The sequence below is a fragment of the Aulonocara sp. 'chitande type north' Nkhata Bay genome, linkage group LG14, assembly GCF_057382095.1.
Source record: "Aulonocara sp. 'chitande type north' Nkhata Bay isolate Kocher_YH1m ecotype deep benthic linkage group LG14, A_spYH_male_GT1.1, whole genome shotgun sequence".
NCBI classification, from domain to species: domain Eukaryota; kingdom Metazoa; phylum Chordata; class Actinopteri; order Cichliformes; family Cichlidae; genus Aulonocara; species Aulonocara sp. 'chitande type north' Nkhata Bay.
Window position 1 is genome coordinate 34,189,840 of NC_141357.1, and position 18,587 is coordinate 34,208,426.

The window sequence follows — 18,587 nt, forward strand, 5'->3', positions numbered from 1 at the left end:
CAGATATATGGGACAGAAATTGAGCTATAAAATGTGGTGAAATAGAAGTAGTGCAAGAACAAGTAATGAGAATAAAGGGTATAAAATGTTCACAGTGACAGAAGTGTCAAACAAAGCCATGAATCATATCTTCATTGAAAGCCAGAAGACAGATAAAATGTTAAATCAGATGCATTCAGTATTCTGTTGAATAATTTTGTGCCAACCAGCAATTGCACAATTACTTAGATGCAATTGATGTGTCTAAGTAGAGAACCTGGATAAATCTGCTTAATGTGGCTAACCTTAACCATTGGTGGGTATAAAGCAGACGGGGGTCTGAAGGGGGGGTGGTGAGAAGCAGCTGCTGAGTCCTCTACTATTTCAGGCTCTCTTCTCTTCCTATCCTACCCTCTCATTTTCCAAAACACTGCTTTTTCGCCCTCTACCCGCCTGCCTCGCCTCGCCTGTGCTCCAGCAGCCCTGCCTGAGGCCGAGTTTAGGGCGAACCACTAAATGAGCAGTTATAGGACAGCTCCCAGCCCTCATCGTGAAACCTCTAGACCCTGATTTGTGTGCTTTCAGCCCGCGCTCTAAACCTTCTATTCATTGGGCCCTCTTTTTCTTTCCCTGCCTGGCTGCCTGGCTTTCCATCTGTTTCTGGTGGCCATGGCTCTACCTGAGCAACTTGTCACACTGCCAGCATGTGAGCAGTCACTGTCCTTTTTAATCTTTCTTATGACCCCTGCACCATTTTCTCAGACGTGCATGTTTTTCTTTTTTCATCTTAAATCTATTCATAGGAACTCACAAGAAACCTTTCAAGCCATTTATTTCTTCCAGATCCTCTTTCTGTCAGCTCGCTCTATGAATAAAACATCGCTGAATTGAATTCATCAAGCAAATGATGTCATTTTCTTGCAGGAAGAGCCTGGACTACCTTAAAAGAGTCACAGTGTGAAACCTGATTTTCTCCACTGCCATTTTGACTGCAGATGGGTAACAGATGCAGCTATAGAAGGGAGATGAATCCCTCTCAGGTTCTGAGGCAGCTACAAGTGTTAAAGTGCCAAATGCCCTCTCTGTTATACCGCTGGAATGAAGTATCTAGGACCAGGCAGCTATGAATTATTGAATCTCGGCCCCCTTTTTTGCTCTTCATCTATTCCTTTTTAGTCCGACTATGAGATATTTTTATAAACCCTGGCAGTGCTGTTAGGCAGTGATTAGGCTTTTTTTGGACAGATTGGTGGTGTGAATAACAGGCATATTGGTCCATTTTCTGTTTTGCTGTTACAGTGGGCGAGTTTGTGAGTGACGTCCTTCTGGTTCCTGAAAAGTGCAAGTTCTTTCACAAGGAGCGTATGGACATGTGCGTCAGCCACCAGCAATGGCACAGTGTGGCCAAAGAGGTAAGGAAGGAATCACCTCACAGGAAATGGTGGGAGGCTGTGTATCCTGTGGGAAGACGTTGTTAGCTTTAACTCGCAGATTAAACAAGTCTCTTCTTCCTGTCATACGGATCGTTCTTATATTACTTGCCCGTATTTCCACTCTAATGTCTTTCCACCTGTCTCTGAGAGTCTCTGAGGTCCTCTGATCATAGACGGATGGGGAGTCCTCACATTTCAGCTGTTAATCAGATTAGTGTTGTGGCTGTAATGCAGCTAATCCCACAGGGCGGCTCCAGAGCCACCCCTTTGGGGCCAGTATGACCACGGCTCACAGAGCCAATCATGTCACTCCCTGCCTCATGCTCCCTCAGTCCTACAGTCCAAAAAAAAATAGGCCAAAGACTGAGTATCATCTTCAGCCTTAGTTTGTGGGGCATCCAAAACAACCTGTAGTCGATAACAAATATGTTACACCTAAGCATGGATAAATCTTGGCAGAGGGAATAAGTGAGTAAGAAAAATGCTTCAAAAACAATCTCTCCCTCACCACCTGCCACTGGGATGTTCTTAAGCAGGGCAGCAAATTCAGTGGAGTTTCTCAGCTGCCATCAATTAGAGCGAGCTTGCACTCAGTGCTTGCATCAGCATTGTTGAAAAATAGCTTGGCAGTTGAAGGACTACATGACTTTTTATCATTCCAGTCAGTATGTGGCTGAAGAATGAGCTCTATCCTGCTGGTGAAGAAACCTCCTCTGCGCAGCACTATTCTTGAAGTTAGAATAAACAATGAAATTCAGCTTACATATAAATGTTCTTACAGTGCTGGGAAAAAGTATTTCCCCTTTTCTGAATTGCTTTCTCGTTTGCATATTTGCTACACTTGTATATTTCAGATTCTTCAGACATATTTAGCAAATGTGAGAGCAGCCTTTTTGTTCTTCTTAGTCAGCAGTGATGTTTACATTGGAGCTCTCCTATGAATGCCATTGTTGCCTAGTCTCTTACTTATTGTTGAGATTCACCAATATTGACTAATCTTGATTGAATGGGCTTGGTTGCACCTTTGTAAACAGTCACTTGGAATAGCAAATAACCTTGTTATCAAAGATCAGTGAAAGAAACAGGAAGTCTTGTCCTTGGCATTCTACACTGGAAGTCCTGGTGGTTGTGTCCTGAGGCTCTTAAGATGATTGCTTCTTCCATAACTCACATACTCCTTTATCAGGCCAGGCTTTCGTTGATGCTGAGGTCTTTTAAAATTGTCTCGATTAATAAAAGTTCAACAAATATCACTTTGTCAAAGTTAAAGCTGGTAAATTGGAGAGTGACCGACCCCGTGCCACGTGCCCTTTTCTTTCACCCCCCAGGCCTGCGGCAAGAGCTCCATGGTGCTGCACAGCTATGGCATGCTGCTGCCCTGTGGCATTGATAAGTTCCAAGGCACAGAATACGTGTGCTGCCCCGCCTCTCGCACAGAGTCCACCCAACCTTCCCTCCCCTCCCAGGAGGATGACGAAGATGAAGAGGTAGAGGATGAGGAGATTGACGAGATGGACCTGGATGAAGAGGAGGCTGTCGAGGACAGGTGAGCAATTGCGAAGGTGGAGGGCAGACTGCATCTGGATGTGTTCATGAAATATTGCAAGCAAAATAAGCGCTGCGTTGGGAAGGGCGGATGTAACTGGCCATCTGGATGAATTAAAGTTTTGTGACATTGATCCATGGCAGCTGCTCTGTCTCTCTTGATAAATCACTCCTTTCAATGGCTTACACCTCTTCACTTAACCGACTCTTTCCCTCATCAGCGAGACACCAGCTGACGAGCAGCCCACACAGAAGGAGGAATTGGTAGATGAGGATGAAGATGAGGAGGTGGAGGACGAGGAGGAGTACCACTATGTCTATGAGGACGAGGAGGCTGACAAGGAGGATGAGGATGAGAAGAAAGAAAGCAAAATGTCTGACAACCAGGATGAGGACAAGATTCTACAAGAAGTGAAAGGTTTGTAATGTGCTGTTAGATGCTGTCATATCATCCACTCAACCCCCTCCCTCTAACTCTCCCTTTATATGCACTTGCCACTACCTACATCTTAAATATAATCAAACCTTTTCAACCTTTCAGCTAGATCCAGTTATACCTAAATCCCCACCGGTCTGTAATTAGATAAGCTGAGCTCACACCAGATACTGTGATGAACTGTTCTTCTTGTATCAGACTGAAGGGACATATCACCCTTTCTCATTCTTAGATAAGTCCAGCTCAGGCTGAACAGAAAGGAGGTTATGAACATGTTATTATCTAGTTTCTGTAGTTTTCTGAGTGTTTGTAATTGAGACTGCTGCCCAAAATGGCTGGTTGATCTAACAAGCTGTACTCTGGCAGCGGTGTGCACCCTGGAGGCTGAGACCGGCCCCTGTCGTGCCTCCATGCCCCGCTGGCACTTCGACATGAGCCAGAGGAAGTGTGTGCGCTTCATTTACGGTGGCTGTGCCGGCAACCGCAACAATTTCGACTCAGAGGAGTACTGCATGGCCGTGTGCAAACGTCTGAGTAAGTCTCACGTGACAGAGGCCGCTTTAACAAACCCTCCGCTCTCTTTATCTGTTTGTGTCTTTGCTGCAAACTTCCCACTGAAAGCCTTCAAGGAAATTATAGATGTAGTAAACAGAACACCTGTTCTGCAGTCGTTCTTTCCACGTTATTTCACAGCCACGTCCTCCTGAATATACTCTAAGCTGTTCTCTTTTGCTTTATTTTTCCAAACAATTATTTTTATTAATTATTTCAGTTTAAAAAATCATATCAAAAGTGACAGAATCTTCTTGGTGCAAAGAAGGTATTTTTTTTATCATCAGTTAAATTAGTTGAAATCTGTTTAAATGTGAGTCAGATTTTGTTTGATATTTAAATGATGATGTAAACCAATTCTTCAAATTACCATTTATTTGCTACTTCTTAATCCGTCAGATTTCATCCTTGCATCACTACACATAATGACATTTTTCATTTACTTTTTTTATGAAATAGTTTATTTGTAAAGACAAGATATAGCAGGTTCATTACTTTAGTGAAACGCTCTACTAATTTTGAACTGCAGACATTTTCCATATTAGTATTATCTAGTAGAAAGAAATCACATTTTCATTAGGTTTCATTTGAATATAAAATTATTTGAATAAAAGATTAAATACTGGAAATGTTATTTTCTTCCAGTCTTCTGCCTGACTGTCAAATCGGAGTTCTCTGTAGCAGTAAAAGAGAAAACTGTAAAACGCATTTAAAATTTAAACTAAATTTCAATTAAAAAAAAAAACACTCATACTTTCCCCTCAGTATTGTTCCTCTTTCTTCTTCTTTGACGGTCAATGTTTGCTCCCGGCATGAGTTTGTTTCTGTCTGTCTATCAGCAACCTGTCTCTTCTGATCACAGAGCACTGCAACTATTTTTGTTAGAAACCACCAGCATATGTCAGTCAGTAGCCCCTTTTTTTGCACCTGCAGTGATTTACTTCCCATCAGGTTAGACATAGTTCACAGTTGTAACCAACTGAATTTTTTCTTCATTTTTAAGGACTGAAGCTGCTAAATTTAGGAATTAGAAAATAAAGGTCCTTATTTTTAACCCATTCCTCTTTTTTAAGATGACGGGGCCAAAGTGCTTGAGGTGTCTTTCTATTTGCCAGCCTGAAGCAGGACTGTTTTTGCAAGTTGCAGGGATATGAGGAGGGAGCGGTGCGTGACTGTATAGAACAGAGCCCTCTGGCTTCACCCCCTGTGACCCAGTTGTCAAATACGGAGATATTTCTATTAGTGTCGGAGATGCGACCTGTCAGCAGAAAGCCGATTGGAAGATGAAAAGAACTGAAATGGAAAGACTGTCAGATTCTCTTAAATTTATCAGACTTACTGAGGGTGGAAGAATGCCAATGAGAGGAGTGCATCTGTGAGGATTTAGGTCCGGCGTCAATCTCCTTTCGCCTTTCAGCTCTTTCTCTCTGTGCCCAGTTGTCTGCCTGTGTGTCTGTCTTGCTGCCTACCTGTTTCTGCCAGGATCGGCTGGTCTGCTAGCCCGTCTCTCTATGTGTGTCAGTCTGTCCGGTTGTCAGTTTGCTGCCCTGACCTCTCGCCATCTGTGTCTGACTTTGCAGCCATGCCCCCGACTCCTCAGCCCACCGATGATGTCGACATCTACTTTGAAACCCCCGCCGACGACAAGGAGCACAGTCGTTTCCAGAGAGCCAAGGAGCAGCTGGAGATCAGACACCGTAACCGCATGGAGAGGGTGAGTTTACCAGCAAGAATCAGGACGCTGATTCCTGAGAGGCAATATGTAAGGATCTTTCCACTCAGCTGCACTGTGTGACCACATTGTACATGATCGCAGATGCTTTGAAGAGATTTATTTCAGTAAAGCTGGTAGCTTTTTTGTTGCATCATTGGCAGTCAAATAGATATTTGTAGGAGGAAAAGGAGCAAGTGTATTATCTATGTTGTTTTTAAAAAAAATAAGTTAGAAGTCACATAAATCATTTGAATTTGAGATAACAACAAGAAACAAAGTCGTACTTTATCAGTTTCTTACCTACCTGGTATTGTTTTCCCAACAAAATAGCAGTTTTCTGAGTCATCGTAGGACTGCCTTTTATCTCCATTTCACTTCCTTCCCTCTCTATGCACTTCTCTCTCCAGGTAAGAAAAGAGTGGGAAGAAGCTGATCGCCAGGCTAAGAACCTGCCCAAGGCTGAACGGCAGACATTGATCCAGGTAAGACACTGATCCTTTCCCATGGGAGTCGCCCCTCCCCTCGGTTTGTCCCTTTGTTTGAATGAGGGATGATGGCTTGGGTCCCTCACTCCCTGTACCATTAAAGATCCCGTTTCCCTGGCTGTTCCATCTTTATCACTCTAAGGCTAAATGAGGACATTGTTTGAACGGGAAACCTTCTAAATGAGTCCCCAAGTCCCTTAACAAGCCTGGAAGGCGACATGAATGAAATTGAGACTTGTGTTTTTCTGTTAGTAGAAACTGAAAGAGTGCTATGCAGTTTAGTGTGCATATGTAAGATTTTGAACTGGTTTACAGCACTTCCAAGCTATGGTGGAGTCCCTGGAGGAGGAAGCAGCCAGCGAGAAGCAACAGCTGGTGGAGACTCACCTCGCCCGGGTAGAGGCCATGCTGAATGACCGACGCCGTCTGGCCTTGGAGAACTACCTGGCTGCCCTGCAGGCTGACCCCCCCAGGGTAAATGGCACACACCTGCTTCTCAGAGCAACTTTGTCATCCTTACCTTTCTCCATCTGGATGTTTCTTTTTCCTTTCCGTAGTCAATTTGAAAATAAATCTACGCATATATTTCTGTCAGGCCACATTTACCACCAATTGCAGCTAATCTCATATCCTGCTAAAAAGAGCCTCTGACAACTTGCAGTCTATCATGAAGAGAATGGATTACTGCACCCATAAAAACAGATATCCCCAAATCCCCCAAAGCACAAAGTCAATCACATTTCACCCTACAGCTATAATCCTTGTGTCAAGTTATTTTTAATTCCTTTTATCTAATAGACTTTTGATGCTTTTTGCCAGCACACAGTTTGGCACTCTGTTAGAAGGTGCTGGTCACCTTTCCAATACCACTAATGTTGGGTTTATCAGCAAAAAGGGAATTGATTTAATGCCTTCATTTGTTCTCATTTCAAGTTTAATGACGTTGTCAGATTTAAGAGCACAGCTTTCGTTACACCTCCAAAACTGTTAATTGCGTCATCTGTAGTCTGATGCTATTTCTGTAAGTGCTGCAGAAGATTTTATGTTATGTTTTATGTGAAGTTAATCATTTTGCATTTCAAGCCAGCATTCTCATTGTTCTTCTCCTCGGATATATGACGAGCAAGAGAAAAATAATTTTCACTTATTTTATGTCTAACATAAAGCTAAATGGGTCATTTTTAATGAGAGTCTAAGGAGCTTGGAAAGAAAAGTGTTTGGACTAGCTCCTTAGACTACGATGACCTGGATGACTGAGAACCTTCACAGACTTTTTAATGAGAGGCACATAACAACAAAAGGGCTTGTCATTTTGAGGATTGGTTTCTTAAATAAACTTAAATCTGATTAAATTTGAATCCTATGAATGAAACATTTGGCTGAATGAAAACAATGAATATCACTTTTTGGTTGATAATTAAAAATGAAAAGGGAAATGCATTACAATGCATGTCAATTATACTCTCACGAAACAGGAATATTCAATCATGCAACAGCCAGTGTTATACAGAAATGTTTCCAAGGCCATATTGTACTATTTGACCCAACTGATCACCCTGCCCCATTTTTCCGCAGCCCCACCGCATCCTGCAAGCCCTGAGAAGGTACGTCCGTGCTGAAAACAAGGACCGCCAGCACACCATCCGCCACTACCAGCATGTTCTGGCTGTTGATCCTGAGAAGGCTGCTCAGATGAAGTCACAGGTCAGTGGGTTTGTTCCTGATAATTATCACTAATACCTCATTTGATTTAGGTTAAGAATTGTCAGGGCCCAGAGGTAATGACATAAAATCCCCACATAATGAACGTGTGATTCAGGAAATGTTTATCTTTTTTTGTTAGAATTAATTAGATTAAAACAGCTAATCATTTATCAATGCGTAATATTTTGCATTTGTACAGTTCAATTTTCTTAATTGGTCCCTGCAGCTGGTTTTGACAATGAAGATGTAATGTATTGGACACCGTCTCAATAAATCTGAAACCTCATGCCGAGCCAATCTAAGATCATATACTCCTATTCCTGCTCAGACAAGGCAGGGATAATGATGTCTCCTGCTCATTTCTGCCCTGTTTGTAAGTGTGTAGGAGGTAGAAAGAGTGTCTGTTGCTCTTAGCTGAAGCCCAGGAGGAGTGAGTAGGCTTGCCTGATGGAGGGAGGGCGAGTGCTTCATTCACTTAAGCCTCAGCCGAAGATTAACATTGCGCAGGTCTTGTGTAATGCTGGACTCTGAGCGGCTGCACGGGGATTTGGCTAGAAGCTCCTCTATTAGATGTACTCGTCTCTGTGTGTGTTTGTGTGTGTGTGTGTCAGTGCCCTTCGACACCATTTATCCTCCACCATGACTGATCATGCAGCAGATGGATGAAAAACACAGAGAACAGAGGAACGGAAGAGACTTTCTTTTAAGATAAATAGTTGGATCTGGGAAATGGTGAAGAAAAAACAATCTATGCTGTTGTGCCCTGACAATTTATGTATTTATTTATTTTTTTTTGCCAAGCCTAGAGCCTCTGTCTTCCTAGACTTATTTTCAGTTTTACCCTCACCTGTCTGACTTTAGTAAGGTTGCTTGATGCATCAAAATTGCTTTTTCCAACATGGGGACAATGTAGTTTCCTTAATCAGAAATGCTTCTTAGACACAGACAGGAAGGTGCCAGCGGGCTGCAGAGCACCTTTAATAGGGAAAGGTGCATCATTGCCATCTGTTGCTGGCGCTGGTGCACTGCAGCCATGTGCTGGGAGATTAAAGCAGTCAATCATCATAGTTGGAAATAAACACCGGTTACCTGCCAAAAGCTGGTCAGCTTTGTCTGTAGGGGCTTTTTATTTCCTGCCAACCATTTTGGCAGCAAGAATACTGAAATATTTCTCCTCTTCAAACATGTTGTTTATAGAAATAGTGGTAGTGACTGGAAATGTTTTTGGACATGCCACATTTTTTTAAAAATCTTTTCCATCAAACGAGTTGCTTTTATTTTTGCGACACTGTGATATGGTGGCGATCATTGGGGCCGACAGGCTGCAGATCCTGTCAGAGCGGCTCGGAGCTTCAAGACTAATTTGAATATTACACGCAGCAACTTGTTTTATGTTTGGAAGTCAGCTGGCTGTGAGCGAGTCTGGATTCATCTCAGGGAATATGCACACTTCCTGAAAGCGCAATTCTTCTCTGAGGCGGCTCTGTTTAAATGTGTGGTCATGAAAAGCTCTCTTTAGTTTAGTACATAAATATGCTAGTTGGAGAACAGAGAGCTGTCTGCCCTCAAGTTTGTACTGTATAGTGATTCATTACATTTGGGGAAAATTTTAAGTCAGTTTCCAACTTTTCCCTTTTCTTTTTTGTCATTATTTTCCTTCAGATTTCAGTTAGATTCGACCTCCTTTTCCTGCTGACACCAATATCTGAAGATTAATTTTAATCGTTTCACACACAGTGACCTCGTGTCACTGTGAACAGCTTCTCTGTGCAAATTTCCAAACATGAAAAGTCAATGCTGTGATCTGAGATATTATTAGGTGACAAAAGGTAACCAGTGGCAACAAAGAGGGATTTTCTGGGATAATCATGTTTGGGTTTTTTTTTGTTTGTTTGTTTTGTTTGTTTTTTTCACTGGTGTATATTCACTGGTTTAATGTTACAGTAATTGAAATGTGTTAAATACCATAAAATTGGCCATTTAAACTAATGTTTCATGATCCAGAAACATAATCCTTCTTGATCATTATTAAGGATTTTTAGGTTTCCTATAAAATTATAAATTGAATTCAATTATGTGTCTTAAATGGGGAAACTCTTTTGGGGGTCTTTGGGAACTGATGCTGAATTTGAATTATCAAAGCGCTTGTCTCCAATTGGTGGATTGGTTTTAATTAAACTAAATAGAATCATGTGCTAATTTCTTTTGTCACGTGATACCCTGTTTATTTTTTTTAATTCAGGTGATGACTCACCTGCGAGTGATCGAGGAGAGGATGAACCAGAGTCTGTCACTGCTCTACAAAGTGCCATATGTGGCCGAAGAGATTCAGGATGAAATTGGTGAGTCCTGTTCAATGAAAGATCCCTGGGCAACTTGATGAAATCAGATTAAAAACAGCAATGGAAATGTGCCAGAAAGAAGTCAGTACGTCACATTTTCTCTGGCTCATTTGGGACTCATTTGTATCCTTTGCCATTAGTTTCTTTGTGCAGAAGGAAATACAAACACTAAAAGAAACCAGATGGAAGGTTTTAGCACTCCAATTATTAAAAACAGAGAAAAGGCTGAGTTGTGGAAAATTGAATACAGCTATGCAGCTGTACATACAGCTATTACTGTGTTTTTAAGGCGCCTCTGCTCACAACCCCTCATTTTTCCAATTAGACCTGTTGGGACGTAGTGGTGCAATTTAAAGCAGACAGTGTCCACTCATTAAAATATTTTTTCTTTTGTTTCCTTTGCTCCGTTAAAGGAACCATAATATAGTGATGCAGCACACGTTAAAGTGGAGTGGGTGCAGTGACAGAACTGGGTCACAGCTTTCGCCGTGCAGTGTTCTGTTGGGAGTTGTGCAGATTTACACGGAAAATAGCTCTCAGAAAAATAATAATTGGTAGTTAGCAGAAATGGGAACAGACGTTTCTTGCAGCAGTTCTGACTGCTGGGGAAAAATATGCTAACAGTAATCAATGAAGCTTATTTTAGAAACCGCTGCTGCTGCCATGTCCCCAGTTTACAGGTGTCGGCATGCCCCAGGTTTATACTCTGTCATTTGCCCTTTTCTGCAGATGAGCTACTCCAAGAGCAGAAAGCTGACATGGACCAGTTCCTGTCATCCATCTCAGAATCACAGCCAGATGTCACCGTCTCATCAGAGGAGAGCGTGGAAGTTCCTTTGTCTGAGGGCAAACCCTACCGGCCCATCCAGGTCACATCCTTGGGGTCCCGTCCAGATCCAGAGGGTGAGCAGACACAGTCACGAGCAAGATCGTGAACAACGCTGTGGCTGTGAGGAGAACAATAGGCCTTACGCATAAGTCTTTCTGAAGGGCAGTGGTGACGAAGCATGTTGCACAGTGAAAGAGAATAGGTTTACATTGTGTTTTGAGCCAAGCAAATGTGCACTGTAGTCCACGGTTGAGACTTATCTGCGCCTGCATATTTCCCACTGGCTTAGCCTTCAACACAGAACTGCTTAGATTTTTTTTTTTTAAAGTCACAAAGCCTCAGGGTCTGCTACTAAGCTTGAGCCAAAAGCAAGAGGGAAAGAAACAAGCAGTTATGGTTCTATTCTTTTTTACATCTGCGCCAATCAAAAGATTGAATCCTCAAGGAGAGAAAAAATGATGGATGGAACGCTTCCAGCGAGAAGGAAGGCAAATTACTAGTAAAGCCCCAAGCAACATTTAGTATCCAAACCAACAGCCCAGAGGGCTTAGACAGAGCTAGCCAATTCTAAAATGGCTCCCTTTCTGGAGTTTAGTTATCTTTATCATTTATTTTTGGATTCTTCCCTGCTGAACTCTTCCTAATCAATTAACACAGCTTGATAATCCTGCCTTTTCTCTTCTTACCTGAGTTCTTTTCTCTTCTCTCCTTTCCCTTTTCTGACCTTCTTTTTTTCTGTTGCTCATTTCAAATGCCAAGGCGATCTATCAGACTCCCCACGTGCCTTCAAGAAAGGTTGGTGCCTCTGTTGCATCTTGTTTTTCTGCCCCCACTCATCTCCCCAAGCCATTCCCATCTACTATTTTGTTTCACTCTGCTCCTTCTCCTCTTCCTTTCGGTATTCTTACTGTTTCTGTTTTATCAGAAGCCGTCTGGTTGTTTTCTACTTTTTTTTTCCGTTGGCCCCCAGCTATGTTTTGTGCTTTTTGTCATACTAGGATTATCACTTCATGGTAAATAACACATTCAGTGGCTTTGAAATCAGGTAGAGCTAGGTCACAATGAGCCCCGCGTCAGAGACACTGTTGTGTGTTCGTTGTCATCCTGTTCTCAGTGCATTTGTCAAAATACCGTAATTATTTCACCTCCCACAAACTCATTTTCCTCCTCAGTTTCCTACTTCCTGATAGAAGTTGGTAGATTTAGTGTCCCTGTTTGAGGCTCAGTGTTTCCTCTGCTGACCCACAGCCTGAAATACTCTGTTTAATCTGTTGATAAATGACTTAAATTCTTTTTTTTTTTTAGCAAAATAGGAAAACTGCTTCAGGACTTATCAAATCTATATACATGAGTGGTCCCATTGTTCCCATGCTGCTGTGACTGTTATAGCTGGATATAAGATTATGCGCAGCCTGCAGTACAATCTGATAACCTGCCCTGCCACAGAGTGATTGGCACCACTGCTCAACGAGGCTTGCAAACGTGCATACTTGTCCCACACTGAATCAGAAGACAGTTTTATTATTCTTAATTGTTTGGTACTGACTAGATTGGAGCACCCGCCGAAGGCAATAAGCTGATACTGAATGTTACTCTCGTTACCTTTTCTGATGTGTTTGTCCCTGGTATGAAACTGTAAGTGTGGCATATATTTTTGAAGATTTGTATGAGTTGAACTACAGTGATACGGTTATGTGAGGGATACAAAATACCAGGATATTCACAGTCGTTTAGTGGGGTCTCGTTCAGTGACTCACTGCATGTTTACAGAGAAATTGCAGATAAATGCAAAGCACCACTTCGAGGGGGCCTTTGTAGAAGGTCAGTGTCATGCTCACAGTGCTCGCTCTGTGCTGAAGGGAAGAAAGGTCTTTGTTGTTACCAGTGAACTAAGGAGACTGATGCAACGGGTGCAAGGACAGTAGCTGGATATCTATGTGCAGCTATCCACCACCGATACCGCCATCCCAGTTTGGTTGTTTGCTTGTGCTAACTTACTGTTATTGACTGTGCTCCTTTACCTCCTCCAGGGTCTGCCATGTCTGGCTTAGATGGTTTAATTGGTGCTGAGGAGAGAATCATCAACAGCAAACCAAAGGTCAGCGAGAATGTGGTAAGAGCTCTATTGTCAGTTTGTGATTGTGTTCGTGCCTCAAAACATATTTTTCTTTCTGACTTGAGAGAAGCATTGTTAAAGCAAAACACAGGACACGAACAGTTAGATATCATTCCAGCAACCCCAATTTGATACAGTTGTGCTGATGAGACAGATTAATGAGTACACTGTGCTTTCACATAGCTCTTAAGTTCAGCATTTAACGAGACAGATTATTCCAGTAACTATGTTGTCATAGTTACAGCTAACTAACACTGAGCTATTTGCGTGTCGGCGTTTGGCTTCTGCCAACCGACCCTCATTCAGATCAACTCCACACTTTGTTCAGCAGTCATTGCATGTTACTTTCCTTTGCCAAGCGCAGCAGTCTTCTTCATGGATTTCAAATTATGCTTGGCAGCTGTGTGCGCGAGTGTTATGTTTGCTGTTTCGCATGCTAATCCAACATCAACTGTAAAGCTGCGTGTACTTTTACGTGTCTGTGTTAATGTGAGTTGTGCAAGTTTTTTGAGTGCATGCATGTATTTTTTTGGAAATGCTAGTGGGTTGTTTTTTTTTTTGTTGTTTTTTTTGAAAGCGAAGCAAACTGGAAAAAAATGTAAAAATGGTGGTGACAGCTAAAATGTTCGTCGTGGTTATGTTCTGTGACAAACAGACTCTGGAGTGCTCTGTCTCTACAAACAGCAGATTTAGTTTCTGCCTCCTGAACACACCCACTCCACTCATCGTGCTTATTCTTCAGACCGGGGCTCTCAGTAATGAGAGGCTGACAGTCTGCTTAGAAAGACTTGTTAACTGTGTTCCTAGAAGAAAGTCTGTTGTTGATGCTTGCAACCCCCTTCCCTCTCTCCTTCCAGTTTGAACAAGACAGCTCCAAATGTATCATCACCCAAACACAGATAATCCTTAACAGTTTACTGCGTTGCACATTCACACCCTCTCACTCTCCCCCGCCTCTCTCTTCCTATTTCTCTCTGTCGTACATGCACGATCTCACACACACGTTGTGGTGAGTGTAACCTGGGCTCCCCTGTCTGTGTTGACAGGTGATTGATGAGTCACTGGATGTTAAAGAAGTGGTTTACAGTGCAGAGAGAGTCAGCGTTATGCATGATGATGAGCTGGTGAGTACAGCAGCACCCTCCAAAGGGCTCTCTGGGGAACTGTAGTTATCAGTAGTGGGAGAAGATGAAAGAAGGAGGGAGTGTGGGAGTGTGCAAAGACACCAGTTCTGCAGCTGATGGTTGTGTAAATAAAAAGAACAGAATTTATTTTTTTAAAAACAACAACTGCACTGAAACAGACCCCTGAACCCCTCACTTTTATCACCATATTTTGTTGAGGCTAACTTGTTTTGGTTATTTCTGCATGGGTGCATGCTTGTTATGTGACTGTATTTGAATGTACACATTGAAAATCTCAGTTCATATGATGGATGTGAATCCACACAAACTGGGCGTGCTCAGCTTATGTGTGAGACCGAGCGGTGAAATCCCCTCCCCCCCCTTACCCCAGTGGCTGTCCACATATGATTAGTTTGTGTCATATGTGTCAGGTTAGATTGTGAAGATGAGCGGAGGTGACTGCGATTGTGTGCATATATCGAACTAGCCAAGATACTACACAATCCTCCACAAAGATACCTGGCATGCATGTGCACACACTATTCACGAGTCAATCGTGTCCCAAAGAACAAAAAAACTGATTTGTCTCTATGGTTTCGTAACGTAGCTTAAAGAGTCTGCTCTTTTCCACTTAATTTATTTTCTAATTTTAAAGCAACTTTGAAGGATGGCTGAAATCTCATTTCAGTTCACTCTTGTTAATAATTTACTGTCTCGGGTTTTAAAGGGAAATTCTTACATGAATTACATTATGACTATTGATCGTGATAACAAATTACACCTCATGTCACAGTTGCAATTGATCTGATTTTATTGATTTAGCAGTGAACCACCTACAAAACGTCCCCAAAAAACGATCACTGCCAACAGTTCTCTTTAAAGGGACAGAGAGTAAGCAAAGGCAGTAGTGCCTTGGGAATCTGTGCAGCTTTGGAGGCAAACTGCACAGCATAGCAGATCTACTTTCAAATGATACGTTCATATTCATGTTTCCACTCATTATATGCATATCACAGAAGTAGCAGCTACTACAAGATTCCTCTGTACCCTAAACATAAAAAGGTCCAGGGGAATCTTGTGTTCAGAATGGCTAAATAGAACGAGGTAGGATGAGGTAGCTAGTACGTACATGCAGTGTCTTCATTATTGCAGAAAAACAACTTCGCTGTTTCTTTTCATTGCTTCAGTGGTCTGCTGTGTTTGCATTTGTTGTCTCCTGACTGCTCTCCCTGTCTTTCCCTGACTCATTCTTCCTGTTAGGAGTCCTACCGCCCTCTGGGAGAAGACTTCAGCTTCGGTAGCAGTGCACTGATTGGCTTGCTGGTGATCGCAGTGGCCATAGCAACTGTGATTGTGACCAGCCTGGTGCTTTTGAGGAAAAGGCAATATGGCACAATCAGTCATGGCATTGTGGAGGTAAGCCACCTGTTATTTGGAGGGCGCATAACCACACAGCAGAGCTCTCTAATGAACTGTGGCTCTTCTTATTCCAAGTATCAGCTAGCTATTAAATTATCAGAATAGAGCTGGATATGGAAATGCAAATTAGATTATTGTCCCCCTGCAGCATTTATGTATGCCACAGCAGGAAGAGTTGTCATATGTAGGCCTTTGTAGTGGTCTTATTTTTTAAAAAGTGCATCTGTCTATCTATCTCTCTATCTTGCAGGTTGACCCCATGCTGACACCAGAGGAACGACACCTGAACAAGATGCAGAACCACGGCTATGAAAACCCCACCTACAAATACCTAGAGCAGATGCAAATCTAACCAGAGCCTACATGGGGTGCTGTAGAGTCTGATAAGAGGATGGCAACCGAGGGGAGCATACTACTGACCAACATGATGCTATTGTTAAAATCATTTGCATACATCCAAACTCCATTTACTGGTTTGTTCAAAACAATCCTTAAGTAATGCTACTACTTCTACTACTGCTACTATTGTACTATAGTGCTCTTTTTGATCATGTTTCTTTTTAAAAGGTGATGTATTTGCCAGTTTGCATAATGGAAAATGTGATTCTGCAGATTTATCTGTAATTATCATACAGCTATCTCAGATCAAGATGTATAACTTTTTTTTTTCCGGACATTTCTTTTTTTTTTTTTTTTTTTTTTTTTTTTTTGAAAGGCGAATCATATTAAATTTTATTATTTTTGAGCAGCCATCAATAAACCCGCTTACTAGACACTATGCTTTTGTTTCCCCATCATGCAAAGTGTCATTCATGCAGTTTCTGATGGTATTCTCAAAACTAATTGACATTTTGTTCTTTTTCCTCTCGATAGATTGCTTGTATATGAAGGTTCTTTGTACCAATTAAAACGTTTAGTGAAACAACAACTGAGAAAAAAGTGAAATCATGAATTATTTACTTTCTGTTCTTTGTTATGATAACAAAATGCTGTATACATATACAACTGAAATATATATAAGAATAGATGTTTTTATTCCACCTTTTTTCCCCCAGGGGAGATGTTATGAGTTGGCTTAGGGTTCTTAGCTTTGTCGTCGTGAATGTTTGCAGGCACACAATAAGAAAGCTTCAGGAAAGGTGTGCACAGGCCCCCAGCTCAAATACATCTCACAAACCCTGCTCCAAACCCCTTACTAAGTGAATGTGATGATGTATTACCTTCTGCCCACACAAATATTTTATCATTAGGGAAGTTCAGTAAATAAAAAGACTTACTGATATGTGTTACATAGTTGAATGTATTATGGAAGCCATTTCCATGCTATGTATTTCACAGACGCCCTTTAGGTTTTAATTTCAGTGTAGTGTCACATAGACTGAGGTGTGCAAAGACATACCACAAACAGACAATGCTTTGTTTTTAAAGGGGGTTCTTAAGTGTTGAAGTAAAAACACAGTATAAGTGAGGCTACTCTGAATACAAATTTAGGAATGATGTGCATTCATATTCTAGCTAGCTTTGCTGGTCATAAAGTAAAGAATAGTATGGAAACTTATAGCAGTGCTAGTCCAGAGGCACAAATAAAACAATATGCGTAGTATGGAACAAGAAATCTAGGAAATGACTCAGTCTACCTTTTTGTGGAAAAAAAAAAAAAGTATGAATTTTGGCTGGTAATAAAATTTTGCTTTTTTTATTGGGATGTGTAACAAATTTTGCAGTGTTGATTTTAGGATTTTGGCACTGGGACATGCTTGGGCCGGCCATACATCAAAGCCACCTGAAAACAGTTTGGAGCTGGAGGGCTGTGCAGGCAGACAGAGACACACAGAAAGTTGAAGCTTGGAGAACTGGTTTCTGGAAGAAAGATTTTAAAAAAGCAAACTTGTGTAATTTTACAGCTTAGAGATCGACACAAACAAGTAAACTGAATCCTAGGATCCTCTTTTCTCTCTCTTTATCTTAGTATTGTCTTTGTATGCCTGTATAGTTGATGTTGCAATCATGGCTTTTTTCCAGAGGATTCCATGTGGTGTGCATTGTTCTTATATGAAAAAAAATATATATATATATTTGAGTTTTTTTCTTGTTTTCTATTTTTCTTTCTCTTCCTGTGACAGTATCTCTGTATGTGACTGTCTCACTATGCACCCAAACGGCTTCAATCTTGTAATAGCCTGCTTGATTGTGGAGGGGACTGGGAACTAATATATTATGCATATTAGTGATTTAAAACATTTTGATTGACACCAGTGGAAACAGATTTATGGTTACAAGGGGGATACACATCAATAAACTCACAACTTACATATGGGTGTGTTGTTTTTTTTTTTTGTAGTGGGAGCAAAAGTTAATACTTAAGAAGTGCTTTAATTGGACTTTCAAAGTAATCTACACATAAAAACTCAAGGTAGAAATAATAATAACACTAATTTCTGTTTGATCGGCTGTCCAAAATGTAATCATGTTTAGTTTAATGAAAACCAGAAAATATAAATTTATTTTTCATTGCACTAAAATAATCACTTCAATACGGAAGAGCGTTAGGGCCACTGGAAAAAAAATCTTCAGAATTCAAGAAAAGAAGAAAAAAAAGACGTGTCCACTTTCCCCCCCCCAGTGGCCCTAATCCTCTTCCGTACTTCAACTAGTTCAAAGAGTTCTCATTCATTTTCTGTTTCAGACGGATTCATCAGCTTATATCAATCCGCCATGTTCTGCGGTTTGATACTCTGGTTGAATGAAATACGTCTCGCGGACTTGTTTCTGTTTGGCGGCATAACAAAACCGTTTCACTATAAGAAAAAAAAAACGCAGGTGATTCAGAAGTGATTCATCACTGTTTCACGAATAAGCCCACGCAATCACATGACTGATACTAACTATAAGTGAAGCTTTAACATAAT

General features: G+C 41.4%; 1 protein-coding gene across 7 annotated transcripts in view; it reads left to right on the top strand.

The window, feature by feature from the left end:
* Positions 1-17,990, top strand: part of aplp2 (amyloid beta (A4) precursor-like protein 2) — a 52,468-nt gene extending 34,478 nt beyond the window's left edge. The window contains exons 4-18 of one of the 7 annotated variants that reach the window (XM_086262221.1): positions 1,279-1,391; positions 2,741-2,958; positions 3,179-3,375; positions 3,760-3,927; positions 5,526-5,659; positions 6,067-6,141; positions 6,460-6,618; positions 7,720-7,848; positions 10,091-10,190; positions 10,920-11,093; positions 11,779-11,814; positions 13,050-13,117; positions 14,182-14,259; positions 15,520-15,675; positions 15,929-17,990. In XM_086262221.1, coding sequence (XP_086118347.1) covers positions 1,279-1,391; positions 2,741-2,958; positions 3,179-3,375; positions 3,760-3,927; positions 5,526-5,659; positions 6,067-6,141; positions 6,460-6,618; positions 7,720-7,848; positions 10,091-10,190; positions 10,920-11,093; positions 11,779-11,814; positions 13,050-13,117; positions 14,182-14,259; positions 15,520-15,675; positions 15,929-16,030 — 1,907 coding nt within the window. In that variant the 3' untranslated portion in view covers positions 16,031-17,990. Of the gene's footprint in view, positions 1-1,278; positions 1,392-2,740; positions 2,959-3,178; positions 3,376-3,759; positions 3,928-5,525; positions 5,660-6,066; positions 6,142-6,459; positions 6,619-7,719; positions 7,849-10,090; positions 10,191-10,919; positions 11,094-11,778; positions 11,815-13,049; positions 13,133-14,181; positions 14,260-15,519; positions 15,676-15,928 lie in introns of all 7 variants that reach the window. The other 6 variants (XM_086262220.1, XM_086262226.1, XM_086262224.1 and 3 more) reach the window with 6 other exon arrangements.
* Positions 17,991-18,587: the final 597 nt, after the last annotated feature.